Source organism: Neopsephotus bourkii, unplaced genomic scaffold (genome assembly GCF_033783945.1).
Source record: "Neopsephotus bourkii isolate Nb327-2 ecotype Australia unplaced genomic scaffold, CSIRO-AGI_Nbou_v1 NB_1328, whole genome shotgun sequence".
NCBI classification, from domain to species: Eukaryota; Metazoa; Chordata; class Aves; order Psittaciformes; family Psittacidae; genus Neopsephotus; species Neopsephotus bourkii.
Window position 1 is genome coordinate 841,697 of NW_026901808.1, and position 24,605 is coordinate 866,301.

Here is a 24,605-nt window from a genome sequence, read left to right on the forward strand (position 1 = left end):
CATATATATACATACATGCATACATACATATATATACATATATATATAAATACTCCATCCCAATAGATTATAAAGGAGAGGTAGTACCAGAAGTACCAGTGCACTGTCAGGAGAGATCCATTTTGCAGGAAGACAAGAAAGCAGATGAGTACTACATAATAAGTCACTGAGCATAAGGAATGGTACAGAACTGGGTCCTTCCTCTCTGAAAAACTTGGCAGTGCCTGGGGGCACAGAAGAACTTACAGGAGAGATGATGTATTTTAACTGATCTGGAGGTAGACTGTGATAAAAGTAGCGATTTGAGATTTTGTCTCTATTTTTCAAAACATGATAAATGTGCTTTTCCAATCTCCTCTGTCATGGAGACATTTCTGAACTTGGATCATGAAAACCCCTTTATTTCTTGACTCCAAACCAAGATGGTAACAAACAAATACACATTTATTATAATTTGGACCACCAAACTCCATGTTTTGATTTACAGATTTGGGTAACTGTGTATCAAACCAGACACTGCACTGTGCTGTCTCTGTTCTGCCTATATAAATGCATTCAAATACCATGAGTGTTGATTAACTCTCATCCCTTGGGAACTGCAGATGGCCAGCAACTTGGCAGGTGGTCCTCTACTCTGCTGTGTTGCATTAACTGGAAGTTTGGATACCTGACAGCAACAACAGAACAAAATATGGAGACATTAAACCTTTTCAGCTAAACACTTGTGAACACTATTTCAAGAGGAGCAGGAACTGTTCTTGGAAACGTCTGAACCTTTCAGTCAGAGGCAGGTATCAGTCACAGATCACTTCTGGCAGACTAAGAATGTAATGCAGTAGCAAACAAGGACTTACTGGTAAATGGCAGAATGCAGCTGAGCGTGGGCAAGGCTGCTTGCTCTGCCTTTTCCTGCTTCCAAGAGATTGCTGCCTGATGAGTTTTCAGTGTTTGAATATTTGGACAAAATCTACAATTCTAGAATTCTCTCTTTTAGTATGAGATGAGTTAAAACCACATTAGTGTAAGTACAGAATTTACTGTATTGTATTTGAGACAGCTCTTCAAATAACTGCATAATTTTTTTAAAAGGGCCCCACTGGCTATGTGCAACATGCTTTCTCCAGTAATGCTTGATAAGATGTTCTGAATTCCAATTAATGAGCCAGAAACTACGTATCACATATAGGCACATGAGATTTAAAAACTAACCACCTGTGAGGTTACAAGTATTTGAGTCCTTATACTATAACAAAAAAGCATTAACAAGCTAAAGAAAAACTTTGTCACCCACGGCTTGAAGGAGAAAACTGCACCTGAAAAAATGACATGCTAATCCTCTTTTTCAAGCTAGCCTTTAGCTGTGGCACTATACTGGAGGTCTTGAAAAAGCCATATGATTTCAGGGAGAGGATGGGATGAACATCGTTCGTTTAAAGAGGACTACTTTGAAAAAAATCTCTTAAATTTATTAGCATTTATTTGGCATTACTTTATTTTAATTTTATTGATGATAAAATACTGTACACTAATTAAGCACTCACCTGCTAAACTACCAAGTGTAAGTTTCCGGCGACCCATTCTTTCAACGAGCCAGACTCCCACTAGAGTAAAAATGAAGTTTATAAACGCTGTCAGTGCAGCCAGCCAGATTGCAAGCCTATCGTCTTCAACTCCTGACATCTGCAAAATGGTAGCACTGTAGTACCTGCAATCAGAGGGAGAGACAAATACCGACACCGTTAATTTCAATTTGGCTCATGTTATAGTTCCTGATTTTAAATCAAAAAAGATTATAACAAATATGAAGTGTGACTTCCTGAATAACGCAGCCACAGGCTGACACCCAATTACCCTGGAAATCAGTCATAACCTAGGCATAACTTGTGCTTGAATAAAGTTTTGACTGGAGGACAACAGGAGACGAATTGCCATTCTTTTGGCTGGTTAGAATTTCAGTGTTCAATAATATCCTGCTAGAAATCGGGTTTGTGTTTTTATCTTACATTAATCCAGCTTTCAAATCCAGCTGTTGCTTCGTGCTCTTTCTTCTGCCAAAATGTGGGATTTTAGCACTCTTGTGCACTGTCTAGGGAAAGACAGCTTGAAAATCAAATGTTTTTGCTTCTGTTAAAGGTCAGGCAGAGTTAATCTATGGCATCCAACATACTGCAAGTGACACAACCTCCTGGTTTTAGGTTTTGCAAGTTTACTTCACTGCCACTGATGCACCTGAAACCCTCTTTCTTGTGCTACTTTTGTCTTAACCAGAACACGATTGCTTTGAAATGCCTTAGCATCATGCTGCAGGGATATGAATATGCTCCCAACAGAAGCATGTCAGAATTTTCTACCTCTCTGAAAGGAATCAATCATTTCACGCAAACAGTAACTCATAAATAAATCAACTGAGCAAAACAAAAAGGGAAGAAAAAGGAAGCCACCTGCCATTTTTCAGAGAGCTCAAATGAACACAGACATCATGCCTGTGTTCTCAGGGAGAGCTAAATAAACCTCCAAGAAAACACTTGAGTAGTTTTGTTCCTCCTGTAGAAGCCCTTTTCATCTTGTTCTATTAATTTGTGCTGATTGAAATACTGATATTCAAGTCCTCAAATACCCAGCAGCCTACAGGCTATCACATTAAAAATGTCAAAGCTCACTTTTTCCCTTCTTTTTTTTTCCTGTTCAAAAGGCAGCTTGCTTTAAATGTCCCCTTGTTGTCTTAATGCCCAGATGTGTTACCCTCAGAAATCTTAGTAGTCCACGTTTTTCTGTTCTAAGTATAAACCACTTTTTATTTCAAATCAATAATCCATGATGGACAACATGCTCAAGTGACTACTTGCAAAAGTGCTTGAGTCATTTTAGATGATGCCAGATGGAAATGATTGTACCTATGGCTGGATATTACCACCTTGCCCACTGGCTAAGACAAGGTATTTGGATCTTCCCAGCTCCCTTCCTCTGCTCCTCTTCCCCATTAGTATAGCCATTTGAGGCCACGCCTACACAACTTGTGGTATGGTAGGAGAGGACTTCCAGAGGGAAACTGTTGGTACTGAGAACTGAGTATCTACATACACACGGGTTTTGAGCCTGGCTCTATGGTCTGCCTGCCCAATAGTAACTGCAGTGCCCAGTCCAGGCTCAGTCCATCTGAAAGAGCTGCATGCTGAGATCCAGCAAGGGTGCAAATCTTGGAGAGAAAAGATTCATAAAGGATAGACATCATCTGAATTAAATCTGAGTTAATGCATCCCCAGTTCTTAAGGCTCTCTAAATTAAATTGCTAACTGCTTGTCAAGATTGTATCACATTGTTCTAGTCATCAGAATCATCCAGTCCCCAATCTCTCAATACCCCTTTCTTTTTCTCCTTAAGAGTAGGAAAATAAAAACCAATTTCAAGTCTCGGCCTACTGAAACCCACTATGAAACTCCTATGTACTTCCACAAGGCAAGGTGGCCTTTCAGGAGGCCACGTTTAACTGCACACTTCTAAAACTTTCCAAAATCCCATTCTACTGTGAAGCCAAGCAATCGTTAGTTGTCAGCAGCAATGTGTAATGTATGGATTCTATATGGTTAAAACCCAGGAAAGAATAAAGAATAAAAGCACATAGATGCTTACAGCCTCGTATATATGAACAGGCACCTTCTGCACCCAACATTCCTTACGGTTGCTTACTGCACTCACTAGTTACATATTCTCAACTAGCTTACTGCTTATCCATAAATAAACAACATATTTCGTTTCTATGGAAAACAAACCAGGGAAATCTAGATTCTGCAAATTCAAATGCCAAGCTACCAAAGCCTGGGTGCTGGGCAATGATGCTGGTGTTTATTATGGCACAGCAATCCAATGTCAAAAAATTAAAAGAACACTTGCATAGATTATAACTACTAAATGTATTTGCTTATGTTTACTTATTTTACTGTGCCCATTTTTTATGCCAACCTGTGTAGCCCTAACTGCCTAGCAATGTAAGAAGATGACAGGTCTTTTTAGTTTCTGCCTGGCAAGGAAAAAACTGTGTGGCAGGAAAAGGTCAGGTTGTGATATTATACAACCACAGTGAATACTGCAGCTCCTGAAGGGAATGCAATTCCAGTGACAAAGTTGTGCAGTCCTGGCTTATTTTCTAAAATGTAAGGAAAATGACAACAGCACGTGTGTGATCTCGAAATTTTTAAGCAAGTCCAATAACTTAGAAAGCAAATAAATACAGACAATTACAAAGCCACACAAAGGAAATGAGTTGGAAACATACAAAAAGATCTTAATATTGCTCATTTTCTAAGGACTTACAAAGTTGTTCTGTTGAGATGTACATTAAAACATAAAAAAGAAAAGAAAACCTGAAACATTTCCACATTCAAGAATCCTCAGACTAACCCTTTGACCATATAACTGAAAATGCACAGTATTGGAGGAAATGAAGCAACCCCAAAGACTTTTCTCCCTCTTCTCCTTTAAAAAGTCAGGTTTCTGAAAGCAACAACATCCAATGTTTAAAGAAAAGGGTAATTTCCCCCGCCAAGCAGATCTTAAAGACAGTTCCAGATGCATCAGGGCTCCCAGGCTGGCTCACTCAGCAGAGGGAAGCAGCCCACCACGCCAGGCTTCGCAGCAATCAATCCCAAAAAAATGCTTGTCTGTCACAGCTTTGAGTGCCCCCATCCTTCATAAGGGATGGCTCCAGCCCATCTGTTACACCAGGTCTACTCCAACAAAATTTCTGTCCATCTCAGCACTTTCAGACATAACATGTAATTCTCATAAACTTAGTGGATAAATCTCAGTAACTCAGAAGTACCTTTCAACATCTTGAAAACATTTACCTTTTTGCTTTTAAGAAAACAAAAATAGAGCACTCTGGCACTGTTTTGCCAGGGCTTAACATTTTCTAGCACAATGCTTTGGAAATCACTGTCCAACTACTGAAACTACACGGTTCAAGAAAATTACTGCCTAGAGATAACAAAACCCTCTTTTTTTCTCAACTCAACTGAAATAACACAAAATGAAACGGCAAGTAATGCAATAGCCAATAAGAAAATCATTAAAACCTGAAAAAATCCAAACTGGCAGCAATTTTAACAGGTTTACATGCTCATTTTCTGATACTGTGCATGAACAAAGATCCTCACCCTCTCCTCTACCACTTTATTATATGTTACAATAATTGGATTAAGATGGACAAAAGTACCCATAATAAAACATGCTCCATAGTCACAAAATTGTATTTCATTTACTCCTTCAACCTGTTTCTCTGCTCTGTTAGAAATTACTAAAGCTTATTCCCATCAAGTTTGATGATTTCCAGCATGGGAATTGAACCAGATGTGTCCAGGCTGGGCCAGGCATGCAGTGTTACCAGCCAATGTGCAAAGCGTGCTGCAGCCCCCATGCCCTGAGCAGCAGAGCTGTTGGACCAAGGGAAGCCCAGTCACAGCCTCCTGCTCACAGCCCCGACTCACCTCACTCCTGCTGCAGAGCAGCAGACAAAATGCAGTTATTTTAAGAAGAGAAATACATTACAGCTCATATACACATGGAATATAGAGTCCTAGTGACACCTATAAGCCAGGGAGCTGCATTAGGAGGAGACTATGCCAATGCCAACAGGGATGCTGGACAGACACCATCTTGTAAAAAACCCAAAAATATCTGAGGGACTAATACATAATAATTCAAATTTCACACTAACAGAAGTATCCCACTGAACTTACAAGTCTTCTAATTTGGTTCATGTTTCCCTCCCTTTGCAAACCATCCCACATCCCTGTAAACACAGCTGTAACATTCTCCAAGATAGCTTGTTGTTCTGACGTATGATTTGAATATATATACCTCCAAATGACAACAAGGAAAAAGGGTTAAACCATCCTTCACATTTCACCTTTGGGTGATAAAAGATCATAGTGGTTTTATATTCTGCTAATCTGAACAACAACAGCCCAACAAGCAGCATTGCCATGGTAGGGAATACAGAAGCCCTGCAGCAGCTCAGCCTTAGCAGGCTTAGCTTGCTGCTAAAGGGCTGGGGAAAGGTCCCATGCTCCTACATACTCCACTTACTTAAAGGCCTGATGTAAATTTGTACATAATAAACTTTTCCTGAAGAACTGAAAATTAGTTTGTGTAATAGTAATGTTGTTACTAACTGGTTTAAATCCTGCGCATGTACGCTCCTTCCTCTTTAGCTTTTCGTTTGCAGCTTGAACACAATAATCTTATCATGCCTGGCACTTCTGAAGATTCAGAGGTGCTGAAGAAACAAGAACTGTGCACAAGCCAGGAAACTCCCACTGGTATTAACACTGCTGGAAAGAGGCCAGGCACATCATGTAATTGCAATTTACTGAAAGATGGACTCTACAAGCTTGAGAACACCTACAGCAAAGCAGGCTTGTAGACAGAGCACGCTTGCATCTGCCTGTCCCACCCATTTATACCTACCTTATGAAAGGATTTAATCAAGACAGCTTAAGTTGACAGGGACTGCCTGCAGAATTACCATGGCTTCACCAACATGTTAAACTGTGGCAACTCGTCTGTGCAGACATACTCACAGAAACAGAATGAGAGAGAGCAAGAGCAGCACATAGGAAATTAGAAGCCAAAGTACTGTAAATGAAAACAAGATAGGAAGAAGTTGATATATCTGGAAGGAGCCAAAGGCAGCAGATGCTCCAGGTATGGAGACTTTCTGACAGGCGGGATGTTATTGCCTTGCTAAGCACCACAGGAAGCCTGGTGCTGCAGTGATTTAAACCCAGCCAGTAACTCAGAACCACTCAGCCACTTACTCACCCCTTGCTTTCTCCCCTGACCTGGGCAAGATGGGGAGGAGAATAGAAAGACTGTAAACCTAACAGGCTAAAATAAAATCAGTTCAATAACTAAAGTACAATATAATACTGCTAATACTAGTAGTAATAATAATGGTGATAAGGGAAGTAATGAGGGGACAGAATAAAAAACTGAAAGGGGAAAAAAAAAACCATGATAAACCCAAATGATGCACAATACAATTGTTCACCATCTGCTGACCAATACCCAGCCTAACCTGAGCAGTGATTGGTGCCTTCTGGGTAACTCCTCCAGTTTATATACTGGGCACGACGTGCTGTGGTATGGAATACCTCTTTGGCCAGTTTGGGTCAGGTGTCCTGTCTCTGCTTCCTCCTGGCTTCTTGTGCCCTCCTCACTGGCAGAGCTTGAGAGACTGAAAAGCCCTTGATTGGAGTAAGCACTACTTAGCAACAACTAAACACTCCGTGTCTTATCAGCATTGGTCTCAGACTGAAACCAAACACCAGCACTGCACCAGCTACTAGGAAGAAAAATAACTGTTAGAGCTGAAACCAGGATAGGTGGGGAAGGGAAAAAATCACATTGTCAAGGTGCTGTAGAAGCAGCAAAGTAAAAATATCCCTTGGTTAGACTTGTTTGAAATAAATACTGAGGAGCAACATAGCAGAATTTGGTGATACTATCGGAGTGTTGGATAATGTGGTTTGATGTCCCAGTGTCATGATCTGCACACTACAGTGATAAGGGAGATGTGACAATTTCCACCACAGAAGCTGCATTCAGACCAGTTTGGAGACCTGGGCAGCTATTAAAATTCTGCTGCTTCCCTGTCTACATCTTCAATCATGTCTGCTTTATCTCTTACCTTGCTTTTTAACCCCTATGTTTGAGCAGATAGATTGGACCAGATGACCTCTAGAGGTCCCTTTCAACCACAACCAGTCTGTGTTTCTGTGAAACACAAACTTGATGTCTCCTTCCTGAACTCCTGTAATACAAATTATTAATATCAATAGGATCACTGATATTATGAAATATCTGAACACAGATCTACTTTTCAATGGGAATTACCTTTGTCAGGCAAAACTTTGCTCATGCTGAATCTCCATTAGCTATGGATAATGAAAATGTAAAGTCACAGCAAGAATAAGAACTAACCTTATCTTTGGCATTTGGCATATAATAAAGCTGATTACAAAAGCTGCAAAGAACCATTTCTCTACTGTGATTCACAATCAGTCCCAGGACTATCCCATCATCAGTTTACAGCCTTCAGATTCCTTAAAAATTAAAAACCTCAGAACATTAACAGTCAAGTTGAAAAAGGGAGCACTGGACAACCTCAACCAGCCTCTGAAGATCAATATAGTGACAGACTGGGAAAACCTGTCCAGCCATACCAGTTCTGTCAGCTCTTGTATGATTTCCTCACATTCTCTGCTCTCCTCTGACCCAACCTGACTGTAAACTTCCTAGTCATCTTTCCATTTAACTTCTGAAAGTTATGCAGACAGCCTCTTGCTTGAAATCACACAACTTGATTGCTTTCCCCTTTAGCATGTGTACTGCCTTTCTTCAATTCGCATGCTGGAAAAGTACCTCAAGCCCTATCACTTATGCCCGACAGACTGGCAGCACCCAAACCACCACAATTAGCTTGTCTCAAGGTTCTACTCTGCACAAGACTGCTTGAGTGCTAGTCCCTCCTGTAGGACACCACCATTCTCTAACACAGGACCAGTTATTACATTTCAAAAATATTAGAAAACCTGGTTCCATCTTCTGCTTTTAAAAATCAGAGTATGAACAACGACATTTACACCCAAAAAAATGTACATTTAATATATATGACTTCACGGGCAATTATATACCCATGTACACACACACAAACTTTGTGGCTAATACCATTCTGTTAAACACAATACATCTTGTTTCATTTCACATGATGAATCACTTGAGCAGGGCAGCAGGGAACATTTTGTTATATCTACTGTTGTCTTCCAAAAGATCAAGTATCAGACATTGCTGTTTGCGCACATCAGCAGCATCTCTTGTGTTAGAGATGAGATGTCCCTGTATGACAGTGTACAAACATCTTTTATCATCTGTCCACCGGACATCAATAAGACCCTTCCAGCTCATTAGGTTCTAAGGCAACTGGACTTCAGCTGTTAAACAGGGCTACTGGACACATGTACCTCTATTTTCAGGTTAAGAAAGCAAAATACCTAAGGACTAGATCCTCCAATCTCATTAAAGCCTTCCAATTTACAGCACACTGTTGTTTTACAGGACTACAATGCTAGACCAACAGTTGAATATTCTTTCCCATACTTCTATTTTTTGAAGTCCTGAGGAGCTCTTCAAGGAAAAATTTGCTGTATCATCTCAAATCTATACTGAATTTGTCAAAATGAGTGCCTGAGAAGCATCCTGGGGGTCTGCCACCCTACACTTATGCAAATACCCTCAATTCCCCCATTTATCAGTAAAGATGCATTGTGTTATAAATGCTTTCAGCACAGAGTGAAATGACATAGTGAGTGCCACTTATTACAATCAGGATATTTTCATAATAATGGATTTTAAACCCAAACACTTATTACTGTTTGACAGACAACTCTGCATACCCAATAGGTTCTCTGATTCACCACACATTATCCACGTGCAAGCCACATGCAAAGGATTACCATTTATTTATGCTAAGAAAACATAGGATTTTTTTTTAGAATCCAAAGAACCTAAATTCTCTAGCTGTTAATCAAAGTGTACCAGTGTTTGACAGGGATAAAAAATACCTTTAAAAGCTTAAGATCACCAAGATACACAAGGGAGTTTGCTTTCCTGATTTAATGGGATACTGTCACACAGCTATTCAATCATTTAAAAATACTGTTGCAGTATCTGCCGGGAGACTGGAGAGAAATTCCCTCTTTTTTCTTTTTTGCTTATTTGCAATGTTCCAGATAGAGGTGGGCTTTTTGCACACAGCAAGACTGCTTTTCACCCGTTTTTGTGGGTCCTTCACAGGACTTGTGGGGGAGGGAAAATGATTTCTTCTTCATAATAGAAAAACGGTAAAATACAAGGAGGGGTGTGAATTTTTATTTAAAAGAAAAATAAAATATCAGGCAGAAAAAAAATACCAAACTCCGACATAAGCCTGCAACAGACAAAAGTCCTCTGCAAAGTCTAGGACAGAACCCTGTAGTTAAACCCATTGAAGAAGTAGGTTGAATATAACTGTAGAGTTAAACTGAAGATTAAAAGATAGAGCATTGCAACAATAAGCAAAGTAATGTCAACTTTCTTATCTTGTCTTCAGCTAATATAGAAATGCCTAATTCTTCAACAGAATCTTTATGAAAGAAAATCACCACCATCACTCCTATTTCAGCAGTGGAGTTCATGAAGGCTTTTGGGAAGTGGAGGAAGATGGATGACTATTTGCAGTTATCTATCAGTATTACCTGGCGGTAATTCTGCAGCAGAATAATGAGACTCTAGAGTCACTGCAGATAAGTGCTCCCTGCAGATTAATAAGTATAAAAACAGAGAAAGAAAATTCCCCAGGTGTTTCACAAAATATATCTCATTCAGTTATTCATTTATTCCGACAACTTTGGTTTAATTTATGTCTAATATTCCAGGGTATTCTAACACTGGAAATCGTTAATGCCTGCTTTAAAATGTTTAGGATCCCCCAAACCAAAATCAGTACTCACTGAAATCAACAGACTTGCTAAATGTATGTGGCATTAAGAAAATAATAAAATAATCAAGCTAGCCCCTTTGTTTAAGCCAAGGCCAGCAGCAAACAAAGGGACTTTATGCACTATAGTCATAAGGTCATATAGTAAGAGCCAGGAGTTAACAAGCTAGGATTAATGGGATCTCAAAAGGTAATGACAAAAAATTGAAAGAGGCTTTCTTTTGAACATTGTTCATGGATGCTTTCTGAAGAAAGAGCAAGCTCCTGTGCTAAAAATTTATTTATCTTTGGGGAAAAAATGTACTACTTCTAATTTTTGCTTATGAATAAGAAAAAGATAACAACACAATTTAATCTTCACTTTTTCATCCATGGCTTAGCTTCTGAGTGAAATCCTGCTAAATGTCCCAAACTTCTCTCCCAGGCAGGGGGGAGGAAAATCACATATTAATAAACGCCCTATAAAGTGTTTAAAAAAAAAAAAGCAATCTCAGTGTTCCTTACAGGATCTGATCTTTCAGTTATGTTTCATTTAAGAAAAAAGGAGGGCATTTTTTCATGCACAGCAAGACAAAGCATTCCTCCGTTTGCACAGCTCTTCTTTTCAGAAAATACATCTTCAGAATATTGCACCTCTAGTTCTATTCACCCCAGCGGGGTCAGGTTCCCCACATAAGTTCTGTGGAGCTTTATATAGGACAGCTTTGAGTAACCCTGTTGGTGGAGCTTCCCATGGAAACCATTTCAGATTTTATTAGGCAGTACTGAAATAACTGCTTAAAGGTACCATACCATCACTGAGCTTTGTTTCCATTTTTCCCAATTATAAACATACAAAAAATCCATACGTATTTAGAATAACAATTTCAATATATACAAATGGGAGCTGTATAAAAAATTCTGCTTAAAAATAGCCCTTTCCATGGCAGAGATATATGACAATCCTGAGGGCAGCAGCCCCATCATTCCGCCGAGCAACAGATTCACTAATACTCATACATATATCTTCTTCAGAAGGACATAAACACAGCACAACTGCTCGGGAGGAGAATGCAGCTAGTTCAGAGTGGTTAGACAGGATGAATAGCTCACAATCTGTATTTCTTATCTCTAACATTTTCTGGCAGTTCTTCAAAAACCATGGTACTGGATACACTAGAGATGGTACTGTACCCGCACAGAGAGGACAGGTTATATGTACTTACATGCTGTAGAATACACATTATATACATGAATTTTACAGCCACAAAGCTGCAAAGCCCTAATCTGGCATTTACAGACGTGACCACACTACTGCCCATTCACTCAGGTATTGATTCCTGATTTCTGCTCACTTATCCCCATTTTGGGCTGAGCCCCCATGCTCAGGCCAGCTCCTGACCCTTTTCTTCCCTCCCAGCAGCGCTGTCAGGCTCCTGCTCTTTACCATCATACCCTACCATTTCACTCCTTGCACAGAGTAGACTGTTTCTGATATTTCCTTATTTCTGAATGTTTCATCTTGCACTCCTGTTTTTCACTTAGCAATTTTTTTATATGTCATTTAAAAAATTACACCATCCCCAACCCAAACAAAGAACCCTAACCCTCTTTCCCCCTTCACTCCTCCAATTCTTGCATTTTCAAGTGCAGAACTTTATTTTCCATATAATAAATCACACAAATGATCAAAATAATTTGTATATGGCACGTAAAAAGTGGTTTATATTCCAGTGACACTGTATTAATTCATATGTAAAATATTATTAATATTCTGTCCTTTTCAACTGTAATTAGAGGATGCTGCATTAATGTTTATCTTGCACAGCTTTGCATTTTTAGAGCTCAACCCATAAGAATGACTGTAAGGAATTCTTCCTATGAATCCACAAAATTGTTCTAAAACAATGAACAGGTCGTTCTGATCTCCAAGGAAAATTTGATGAAGATGCAATAAAGCTTTTTGGCTACCAAGCTATTTATTTATTTAAGATGCTGACTGACCTTTAATATAGATTTCCTAAGAATTTTTAAATTCAAGTATTGCCTATTTTGTAGAAGTCATTTATTGCTGTATCAAACCTCCTTTCTTAAGTCTCTGAAATGCATGCTAGTGTCAGTTTTAAAAACAAGGAAGCCCACAACTGCCCTTCAGTTTCCTTCCTACTTGTCCCAATGTCACAATTACCACTGCCTTAAGAATAGAGCAACTAGACAGTCCAAAATCAAACCAAAGTCCTCTCCCATCTTACAGGCTTTAGATTTCATTTGATGAGGTTTCAAATACTTGAACACAAGATCCTGGTCTCCCCCAGAAGAACAAGTGTCAAGCCAGACAATGAGCTGCACTCTGGGAAGGCAAGGAGAAAAAAACTAATTTAACCAAAAGTTATGCTACTGAGGTAACTGACTGAAGGGATTCTAGCAGTGAAAAAGGAAAACAGAAAGAGATGTAACTGACAGGAGAATATATTGCTGGGGATATTGGGTTGGACAAAGGATAGCAGAAATGAGAAAGTCAACAGTTAACAAGTCAGTGAGGAAAATCCCATCTGCAAAATGAGGTTGACAAAGGCCCCTGCACACGGTGCAGGATGGCAGCACCCAAGCACACAGCAATACAGCCAGTGCCATGACACAGCAGCCTCTAGCTGTGATGACCCTAACACACACACACACCCAGTGGTGATGGAATAACTGGTGGAAGCCTGCTTTAAGAACTTTCTTCTCTTTATGAATTAATCTGTTGCAGCATCACACCAAAACAAAAGCCACCCCTCTATTGGCACCAAGCCCACAGTCATGCAGGGAAAACTCCATGATGAGCAATAAGAAATAACAGCATGCATATGTGCGTATGAGTACACCATAGCTGCAGTCACTACTGGGCACAATGCCCTTACTAGTAACGATTTTAAGCATATGTCCTACGTAAGGAGAAAAAAAAAACAGTTCTGGAAAATAACTGGCACAAAAGTCTTCCCTGGGCTCAAATGTACAGATGCACTTCCTATCACCAGCAGTCATCTCAGGACTGTTTAAATACAAACCTAAAAGAATAATTGCAGCGTGACACCATCTGAGCTCATTATTCATGATGGCAGATGAGATCCCTTTTTGGAGTACTGCTTTTGGCAAAAATATCCTAAGTTGACAACTTCAACTGACCGTTCTAAATCTGCATCCAGGAATTCATATTTTTGGATGTTTCTGGCACCAAATAGCAAGAAATGGCAACTGTTCAGTATCTTTCAAATTCATGTCACTCATGCTGCTTTGATTGAGATTTCTAAATCAAATCTAACATTTTAATATTCATAAAATCCAATATTACTTTTGCAATATGTTTCAGACATACACTGCACATAGACTAGATCTCAGCAGACTTGTACTTTCCCCTTCCTTAGAAAACAAAATTAATTGCACAGCAAACTTAAACGAGTACAGTGTGAATATTAATTTGGCAGTGTCTGCTCCTATTACAGTCTTCTGTTGTCTTTCACCCCATCTGCTCCAGTCAAGAAGGAAAAAATCATGGCAGACCCCCAAAATTCCTTAGAGCGATATTACCAATGCACACATTTTTTTCTTCCATGTTCAGTATAGGTAAAACCACATAACTAATGTTAACATAGCATATAAATGACAATCAGAAACCCAAAGGGTCTGATTTCTTATGTTTGAATTATTAATTTACCTGAATGCAGCATCTAGCTCCTGCTTTTGACATGTCCTCTTCCAACAGTAAAAATTGCTTAACAGCCTTCTTCTTTGACTCTCACTTACTAGAAAGTAATCTGCAAGCATCCCAATTATGTGTTTCTGCTTTTCTGCCAATAAAAGCATGAGCCTCAAGTTCTGCTGCTCTAACCTGAGATTCTCAAATTAGACCTCTTCCTACCCATGTTGTTTCACTCTGTGCCCTGGATACGCTTTGTAGGATGCTCCATGTACAGCAGAGGTGAGAAGAACTAGGTTCTAATTCCAAGTCACATTAAGTTTAACACAAAAATGTAACACCGTCAGCTAGAAAGACCCGGACAAGCCTTTAGTATCAAACCTAGAGAATCACTTCCACAAGCTGAGCACCTTTGAACAAGTGTGCCTCACCTAGTGCCCTGGATGTCTGTATCACCAAGCCCTACTGCACTCTAAAGCGACCCTTCTGACTTCCTTTGTGGAAGACCTCCCCTATGTTTTACACTCAAAGGAGATTCATGGCTGAAAAATGCAAGAGGCAGCAGGTACGGCCCTGCTCTAGAGGGAACTATTTCTCCCTTTGTTATGTCCCACAGCATGTCTTGCCAGTCCTCTGGTCAAGCCACTGACCTCTGTGAATCCCCTTCACAGACACCTCAGTCCACTCATGTCCTATGGGAGAACATCAGGAATTTTACTTACAGAAACTGAATCTATTTACTCCTCCATGGACTTAGCTCTTAGCTGGTGCTTCCTTACTTGTCGTGTGGTTGCACTCATGTTTTACCACTGCTGTGAAGTTTGTGACTTCTGCACCAGTTGTCATTCATAAATGCTAAGTAAAATTATCATCACTCTTTGGATGCAACGAGAAAGTTAATGCAGCTACGAAACAGACCTCTAACAGAGGGCTCCAGTATGTTCCTAATGTACTGTGAAAAATAAAACTGTACTTAGGAAAGCTCTGAATGGCTATTTTGGGAAGATAAGTTTCAACATAGCCTGCACAATGAAAGCAAAGCAATGTGCCATGAATGCTACCTGTTTAAAAGGACAAACACATTGTTGTCTTCTTCAATGTGGAGTTAAGCACCACGTCAAAATTATTAGAGCTATATAAAGCACTGTGAAGTCTAACGTAATAAAGAGTTAGATTCTCTACAGTGCAGAATGGTAGCCTTTTATTCCATGAACCATATGCTAGGCAGCAGATTTGTTTGATGATCTCTAGATGGTATTACACATCGTATATTTCTATTTGACCGCAAAATTCTGTTCTAAATTTACATCGACAGCTTTTAAAATGTTCTTATCTATGACTTACCCCCATAGCAGAGAACTTACTATTTATACCTTGTATCTAGTTCTATAGTGTGCATGCCACTGTTTACTGCTATATGCTACATATAATATTTATATATTCTTTGAATTTAAAATTCAGTGAATCTGCTAGAAAACACACATAAAACAAAGTTTCAGATAAAATTGCATGAAAATTTCTAACATGAAATCAACAAATAGCTGAAAAGATTCTATGCTAGGTATTTTCAGAGTCCCTTTTAAAACAACATTTTAACTTCCCTCTGAAATAATCCCTGTTACTTGTGAACACCTAGTGGAGCATAAATACAGAATGGTCCTTGTGTTTAACTGCTTCCACAAATCTGCTGTCTGTTTTCCTGCATTCCCCCGGGGTAAAGATCACTTTCATGTTTATCGTTTCCTTGTTGCGACTAATTAAGCTGCCAAGTTATAAATCCGTGCCAGATAATATTATCCAGACCGTTTATTCTATGTGCAAGGACAGCCTGACTACATCCAATCTATGCTCTCTGTCCTGCAGAGTTCATCATATGAACTCAAGGCCGAGATCAAAAATCTAAATTTTAATCCCAGTTCTATACTTTGTAACCTTGGAGATTTCATATTATTCCTTCACATTTGTTCCTCCTCTGCAAAAGCTTTTAAAATACATTTTCCACACCTATTGTGAGAAGATTTGAATGTGGATAATACTTGAAAGCAACTGCAAAAGAGAAACACAGGTAGGTATTCATAGTTCTAATGCTCACCAGAAGTAGCCCACAGAGGTCTGCATTAGAGTTTAGGAATATGATGAACAGCACCAGTGATCTCGAAAAGGGAGTGGTGAAGAGTGAGGTTGTTTTTCAGGGCAATGAAGATGAAACCTGGATTTTTCTCATAAATTGTTAAGAAGCTCAAATGGTCTTTCGCTCCCTTTCAGACTCCAGTGAGAGAGTTCTGTCAAGATTGTCTTCCACTCCATATGAGGAGCCTCTTCTGCAAAGAATGACTGGAGGGACTGGCTCTGTTTTCAAGATAGCATGCAACAATTCTCAATAAAACTTCAGCACCGATATGCTCAAGTGACAAGTACTTGGAAAACGCTTCAAAAGGCTACACTAGTAACATCAGCACTAAGCCCTGCACTTGGCAAACACTAATCACAGAAGCAAAGTGGAGAAAACCTAAGGTATTATTTTTTAATTAAAGAAATCAAAAGATATGAGGACAAATAGTTACATGCGTACAAATTCCATAACTTAATGCAAAATTAATCTAATCATAACCTCAATACAGAATCTATTTTATATCCACCAATGTATTAACTTACTGAAAATCAACTGAATGTACCGAAGAGTAACACCTTGGCTTACACAATTCTCAGGCAGTTACAGAACAAAGGGCCTCAGGGGGAGTTAAGAAATACATGCTGCTGTAAGAAAAGATTTATTACACATACCTTAGTATGATGACAAGATTTCCCCTGGCCTTTTCCAGGTTACTTCTGCTCCACTATATCAGGTGTACATCCGCAACAATAACTAACAAGATTTAACAGCACTGAAAACTAAAACTTTAAAGTGCAGACAGCCTGCTGCGTATTAGTGTAGGAAGTTATTCTCTTTGAGCACTAGCATAATTTTAAAATATAAAAGATCTGATTTCTGGTAGTAACAGACCAGGTGAGAGTTCTGAACAGGACCATGGTGACAGGAATAAAGCATAGGAAAAGAGGCTGAGGGATGTGGGTTTGCATAGTCTGGAAAAGACTACAGGTATTTTTTACAACCTAAGCAAGGCTACTAACAGAGTCAGTCTCAGTCACAATCATCACAAGCTGCAAGAAGTGAAATTCAGCCGAAAATATGGGAAAAAAGCTCTTCACCGTGAGATTGGCTAAGCACCAAAAAAGGTTGCCGGGGAGGCTGAACCCATCCTTAAAGACATTTAAAAATCTCAACTGGGTAAAACCCTGTGCAATCCAATCTAACTTTGAAGGCAGCTCTGGAACAGGAAGGTGGACCGAATGACCTTTAGATGTTCCTCCTAACTTACATTACTCACTAACTTACATTATACTCACTAAAAGTTAACTCAGTAGCTAAAGGCTGTTCAGTCATTTCCACAATCAGACATTTCAGACTGCAAAGACCATTTCTAACTTTCTTCAAATTCATCTAAAAGAAAGGATGAGAATGAAATTCCTGACCCAATCCTGCACTATTGCAGGAAACCACAATGCACTTCATAAAATTAGTTAAGCTTCACCTTACATTATGCTTCATTACCATCCCCTTCCAGCAGATAGAAACTGTCGTCTGATTTTGAGCCCATTTTTATCACCAGTGGCAATGAATCCTAACTTTGCTTAAACTTCATTAGCAAAATGAAACATTTTGCACTGAGGTCTGTAACAAGAATACTAAATAAGAAGAGATTAATTAGTCTTTCCAGTACAGTACCTTTTCTCACAACCTTCTGTCAAATCCTCTTTGCTTAGACCTTTACTCATCTTACAGTTCTTGGGCAATGCCACCTATTCTTAAACTAAAGCTGAACAAAAAATTTTTCATGTGAAAAAATCAAAACTACCCAGATAAATGAAATTTTCCACATTTTCCTATTCTAGTAAACCCACTTACCTGTTCAAAGAACACTATCTGGTTGGTCTACAGCTTGTTTTTCTCTATTTTTTTGTTGAATCGATGCATTTTATCTTATTTGTCCCATTTTACTTTATGCAATTCCTTTTCATACTTTATTTTTCTTTATTTGCTTGCACTTCTTCTGTATTCAGCTACTATTCTATCAGAATTTTTAACTGCAGTCTCTTGGTATAAGAGCTGTCCTTTTGCTCTGTATTTCTGCACTGCCTAGCACATCACTGTCCTGTTTCACAAGTAAGCCCTTAAAATGCCACAGTTCTATTACGTTTTATTACACTTGAGGCTGGTGACCACAAAATTGCCTGGTTTTCCCACCATTTAATAAAATCATTATATTATTATATAGAAATTCTATATTCCTCTACTCATATGCCATTAGTAAAGCTTGCTGCTAATGGTTAATATGTTCTCTCTTTCTGAAACTTGCTATGATTCAGCTATTAAGTTTATGTTCAGCTATTAAGTTATTAAGTTGTATGTGGAAGGTAAAATCCCCGCTTTCCTAGGTATTTCTGTTCTGATGCAGGTATTGCAATTGAGACAGATTTGTACAGCAAGTGCTAACATGAGTTGCTGTTCTTAAAGAAATGCATGCATTTCTATACTGTCAGGGTGGTGAGGCACTGGAAGGGGTTGCCCAGGGAGGCTGTGAATGCTCCATCCCTGGCGGTGTTCAAGACTGGGCTGGACAGAGCCTTGGGTGACATGGTTTAGTGTGAGATGTCCCTGCCCATGGCAGGGGAGTTGGAAGTGGATGATCTTAAGGTCCTTTCCAACCCTAACTATTCTATTCTATTATTCTATTACTGGGCTGGAGGAGGAGAGAAAGTACCCTTTCAAAACTTCTATGACACACCAGTTATTGCTATTTTTTTTTTCTTTTAAACAATACCAAGTATGTAAAATTCAACACAATGAATGAGGAAAGCCAAAACAGTCAAGCCTTCAAATTCATGGAATTAGAGAAGAGGAAAGAATGTCCTATTGCCACAGTGTGAACAATGAAGATGACTCTGCCATCACCTTATTCATAAGATGAATTGTGTTTTACACAGAAATTGTTTTTATATATATTTTTCATCACTCAACCACACTCAGCACAACAACAGGCAACCTACACAAGATTTGTTTGGAAAAAGCTTTAAGGGGTTATGTTAACAATGTAGTAAACATTGAACAGCACAATATTGCCTGAGTTTTCTTATGCAGGCAAAGATAATTCACCTCTAGTACTTCTAGAAGAGTAATTACTCCACCTGCTTGAGCATAACCTAAGAAAACAAACAGAAGAAATGCATTACCAAAAATGCACAGAACAAACTTGATTCTTCCTTCTGGTCTTTTCTGTTTCTTTTTTAAATAGGGATGATGATGATGATCTATGCACTGCTTTTAGACTGTAATTAATGTCTAAACAAACTCCTTCTGCTTTATATTCACACTTCATCCAGTAGGTTCTACTGAACTGATTATCTGGTGAATACTTATCATTAGAATGATATTCTTATTAGAACAGGTTACATGGAAACCAGAATGAAGGGTTTATAAGATAAAGTAATAGAACTGCATAAAAACTCCAGTGAGAATAGGGATGAAATTCTGTTATCAAATGCCTTGTTAAGGTCTCTAGAGAAAGCCAGTCTTCTTGACAACTTTAATTTAAATCCCACAGCTGGGGTTTTGCTCAAAAATGTCATCTTGAAAAAAAAATTACTTCACATTTTAGAATTTTCATGACAGGTATCTAGAGAACTTAGGGTCTGACAAGAACTTGAACTGAACTATTTTAATGAAGTAGGAATTACAGCGCAATGGGCATCAGCTTTCAGACAAAGTCAATTCTCCCCAAAGGTCCTTCTGGAAATTGCAACCTTGAATAAAAACCGCACTTTGACCTGACAGCCTGGCTGATGGAAGATGACTGCCCTCATGATGTGCAAGACAGATGATTTACTGTTTCACAATTGACAACTGTCACCATGTGTCCTCGTTGCACCAGCTTTCTTGGTCTGCTAAGTAGAACTCTGGAAATAGCGTTAGAATAAAAGTCCTTTTCTTCACAAAGTGCACAAGATAAATCAATCCCAGGCAGCCAGGAACAGTGAAACCAGGAAGGAAAACCCATCACATAAATGAAATTTCTGTGAGTTTCATTGGCACAAAGGAAAGGTTTTGCCTGAGGACATTCAAATCAGCAGTCCTGAGAGCAAGTTTTCATTTACAAGAGGAGAACAAAAAGACAGATCAAAGACACAAAGCAGCAGTAGTTCACTGAGCAGACACACAAAAGTTATGGGGCAAGGGAAGAAACATTATCTCCTCAAGCAAAGCTGGTCATGAATGGGCTTTTCCTCTTCTTGAGGGGATAATCCCAACTGGACACAATCTGCATATATGCTGGGAGAATATTCCCACATTTTGCACTGATTGTCCTGGCCGTATTAACTTCATCAACTATGGCCTAAGATACTGGAGTAAATTACTTGTGAAACTTTGTACTGGAATTACTGTATATATGTATATACATACATTTATTATAATATTTATTTATGTAAAAGTTAACAAACATATTGTAAGGACTAAAATCAAGTAATTTAGTTTCCAATCTACTTTTTTTCACCTCTTTTTTTTAAGGTCAGGCAGAGCTAAATTTGTCAGCAAGTGGCTGTGACTAGTAGAATGATACTGCCTTTGTTCTGCTCATTCCCGCTCGGAGAAAAAGAATCTCTGTATGCAGGAAATCTGGGTTCCCAATCATTGAATCTGAATGCTATTGTTTTGTCATAAGCCACCTTTTGTGATTTGGAGTGTTTCACAGGATTTTAAGATGTACAGTCAGATGCATGGTAATGCATTAGTCACACACAGGGTCACCCGAACAGTAACTGGTTGACAATAAAAACTTTAAAAAGTTAGCAAAATGTAGGATATAAAATAATTCCTCAAAAATTCAATGGTCTGACTAGTTGATCTGCACATCAGTTTAACACTGAGAAGACTGAAGGCACTTTTGCAGTTGTTGGCATAATTAACATTGTCTGGCAAACAATTCAGATTACCAAGGTGTTAAGAGACGTGTGTAGTATTTAACATAGAATCATAGAATCATAGAATCATAGAATAGCTAGGGTTGGAAAGGACCTTAAGATCATCAAGTTACAACCCCCCTGCCATAAGCAGGGACACCTCGTTCTAAACCATCTCACCCAAGGCTTCATTCAATCTGGCCTTGAACACTGCCAGGGATGGAGCATTCACAACCTCCTTGGGCAACCCATTCCAGTGCCTCACCACCCTAACAGGAAAGAATTTCCTCCTTATATCCAATCTAAACTTCCCCTGTTTAAATTTGAACCCATTACCCCTTGTCCTGTCACTACAGTCCCTAATGAAGAGTCCCTCCCCAGCATCCCTATAGGGCCCCTTCAGATACTAAGACAGTATATCAAAGAGACTGGGGTAAATCATTATGATAACAGACAAATACTCAAATCTAATCCTAGGTGGTCACGTATGTTCTTCATTTAAATATTTCACTGTAAAACAAAGCATGCTGCAATATAAAATACATGCATTCTGTGGCTGCAAAGTTCTGACAACTATCGTACTCAAACACCAGCACCGACATTGTAACTGCCAGACTGTACTTGCACTGGCAAAAAAAACAAAAGGTGACATCTAACCATTTTCTAACAGAGAATGTAAAGTCTCAGGTTCATTTATTAAAAAGGTAGGCATATCTCATCAGTAAAGGTCCTTTCTCTCATTGCACAAATAGAAAGGATTATCTATGCCATTTTGTTGTTGGTTTGTTTTGGGTTTTTTTCTTTACATGGAAAGAGTACTTTTATTAGAGAACTGAGATACTTATATCCAGTACGGAAGCTGTTGTCTGTGACATTTGGAGGTGCAAGACTACGACCTTCCTTCTGGAAGGGAAACCAGGGTAAGGACACAGCAAGCTTTACATCTGTGGGCATTTAGGAGAAGGAGGAGAGAAATCAGATCATTAGATTCCACACTAGGATAAAAACAATTACTTAGAAGAGAACTGTCTGAAACATTATGCTGTCAGAAGAAAAACATCACAGCTTCATTCCTAAAGGTTGACTGCATTACTGAAATATCTGTCTCCACCACTGGGAAGGACTCGGTGTGCTAAGTGCTGTACAAACACAGAACAGTTAAATGAGCTCTCCGAGAAAGCGTGCAATGTAAACAGAAGGCAAAATACCCCAAATGGGCACTGACAGATGGGGAGAGACGAGATAACGAGGACGCACCACTAATGCCTGACATGCAAGCCGTGTCAGCACACTGACACCATGGACTGCTCATGGAGATTGTGCACTGAGAAGGTTGCTTTTGGTTTTAAGAACCAGGTTCAGGAAGAAAACTTGACTTGAAGGAGAAAAGAAAATTAAAGGTGAATAAATTAAAGGTGAACAGCTTCCAACAGGTAACACAGGTAAAATGCCTGGACTGGAGAAATACAAGATTGGTACAGCAAAGAAAGGAAACATCCATTTTCTGCAGTGGTCAACTGCACAGCATATCTCCCTGACAATTTCATCCTTTAACGAGTAGCAAGGAGTAAACCAAAGCTCTTTATACTTAGCTCAGTCACTACAGTAAGCTGTTCTGCCCATGGGGACAAGTCTAATGGGCAGAGAACTGTGTTGCAACCAGAGCTCAACATACTGTTCTTAATCAAAATATACTGGAGCAGCCTAGCTCAGAGTAGCTGAAAGCCTGGATAACCCTGGCATCATCGCGTTGGAAAGAAGCAAGCACACAACAGTTTTCATCAGGAATATTTCTGAGAGAAGCCAAAAGGATATTTGCTTTGTCTTTGAATGATGGTGATCTGGGTATCCCCTGAAGGTTAAGGCTGACATGATGCTCTTCCTTTAGACTGCTGCTGCTCCTTACCAGACTCAGTAATATCTTCTCCAGACAGAAATCTTAAGCCAGCTGCCTTTTCATTCAAGTCCTTACTCATCTCAGGCTGGCACTTAGAAATCTGAGTGACGTTAACAGTCTGCATTTGACGGGAACAACCGTTGAGCTGGGAGTTGTCAACATTTATTAGAGTCACAGAGACTGCCACATAGCGGGAGACTGGAGGAAATCAGAACTTGTATAGTTTTGAGAAGAGGTAAAACTCCATGATACAAGTACAGTTCTGAACAGGAATACTGACAGAATGCTAGCTTTAGCTAACTGTACTCATAACAGGGAGAGCATAGAAAAAAACGCCAGAGACAACACATATGGAAAACAGATTGAAAAAACATCTTAAACAATACTGATCTGGCAGACCTGTCTATGTAGGTTGCAAGTTCAGAAATTTCACAGCATTTAAATATGCTGAATACTAATATGCATGCAACAAATAATCGTGCACTTTAGCATTAGAGTATGTCCCTCTTCAGTGTTCTTCACAGATAGTTGCAGATATATTACAGAAGAAAATTTCCTCAAAGGCTGTGTCACAAGAGTTAACTGCATAATTCACAGAAAAATCAGTTCACTCTGTTGGGCAAGTAACAAAAGGTTACTATTATCTGACACATTGCCCACTGGTGGCTAACAGTCAGCAGATTAGAAACCAAGCCTTTCTTAATGTTGTTGAGGACATCTGATTCCATAAGGTGGCATCTCTTGAAGCAAAGGTCATGCTCTCCCTGTCAAATCATTGTTCAAGTGCAGTGGACAGAAAACATGGGTTTGGAAGACTACAGGTTCAAAATCCTTGAACGGTGGTGGACAGATAAATACTTGCTCTACTGCATTCTTACGATCTGGTCACACAACTTTTCAATCTTCTCCAAAAGCTGGTAAATCCATGCCCTTTGTATCAGTCATCAGTGCAATCTCCCTGATTTTTTTGATGAAGGCAGTGCCACACTACTATTAGTCGGTTCAATTTGGCTCAGACATACAGTGGTCACTAAGATGCCCGTGTTCACCATACCTAACATACATGTTGTAAACCAATTTTAGTTGCAAACACTCCAGACCGGCAAACACACAAAACACTTTCATCCGTATCATTAACATGTAACATAGGAATGCTTTATATGCTTACATTTATACCCACACATTGCAGAAATAAAGCAAAGTGAATTGAATCTACTTCTACATACGTGAACAGCAGCTTATGTTAAAACTGTTATGTCTTCAGCCTTTCTCTACCTAGAAAGATCCATGGACTTTCCATTTACCTTTTACCAAAAATTTCCCATTCTTTCCTCAGATCTCTAGAATCGCTCAGAGATGATGAAAGCCTACAGACTTTAGATACATGATGTACATAATTGTGGATACATAACAACTAACACAATTTAACATTCATCCATCATTAGATGTATAATGCATATAAACAAGAATTACTTATGCCCACAATACGACTGGTATTG

The 24,605-nt window shown here is 39.1% G+C and overlaps 1 protein-coding gene across 2 annotated transcripts in view; it reads right to left on the minus strand.

Annotated features, from left to right (window-relative positions):
- SLC2A13 (solute carrier family 2 member 13) overlaps positions 1-24,605 on the minus strand; it is a 156,004-nt gene that overhangs the window by 42,542 nt on the left and 88,857 nt on the right. For both annotated transcript variants that reach the window (XM_061366238.1, XM_061366237.1), the window contains exon 5: positions 1,542-1,705. In XM_061366238.1, the coding sequence (XP_061222222.1) occupies positions 1,542-1,705 (164 nt within the window). The remainder of the gene's footprint in view (positions 1-1,541; positions 1,706-24,605) is intronic.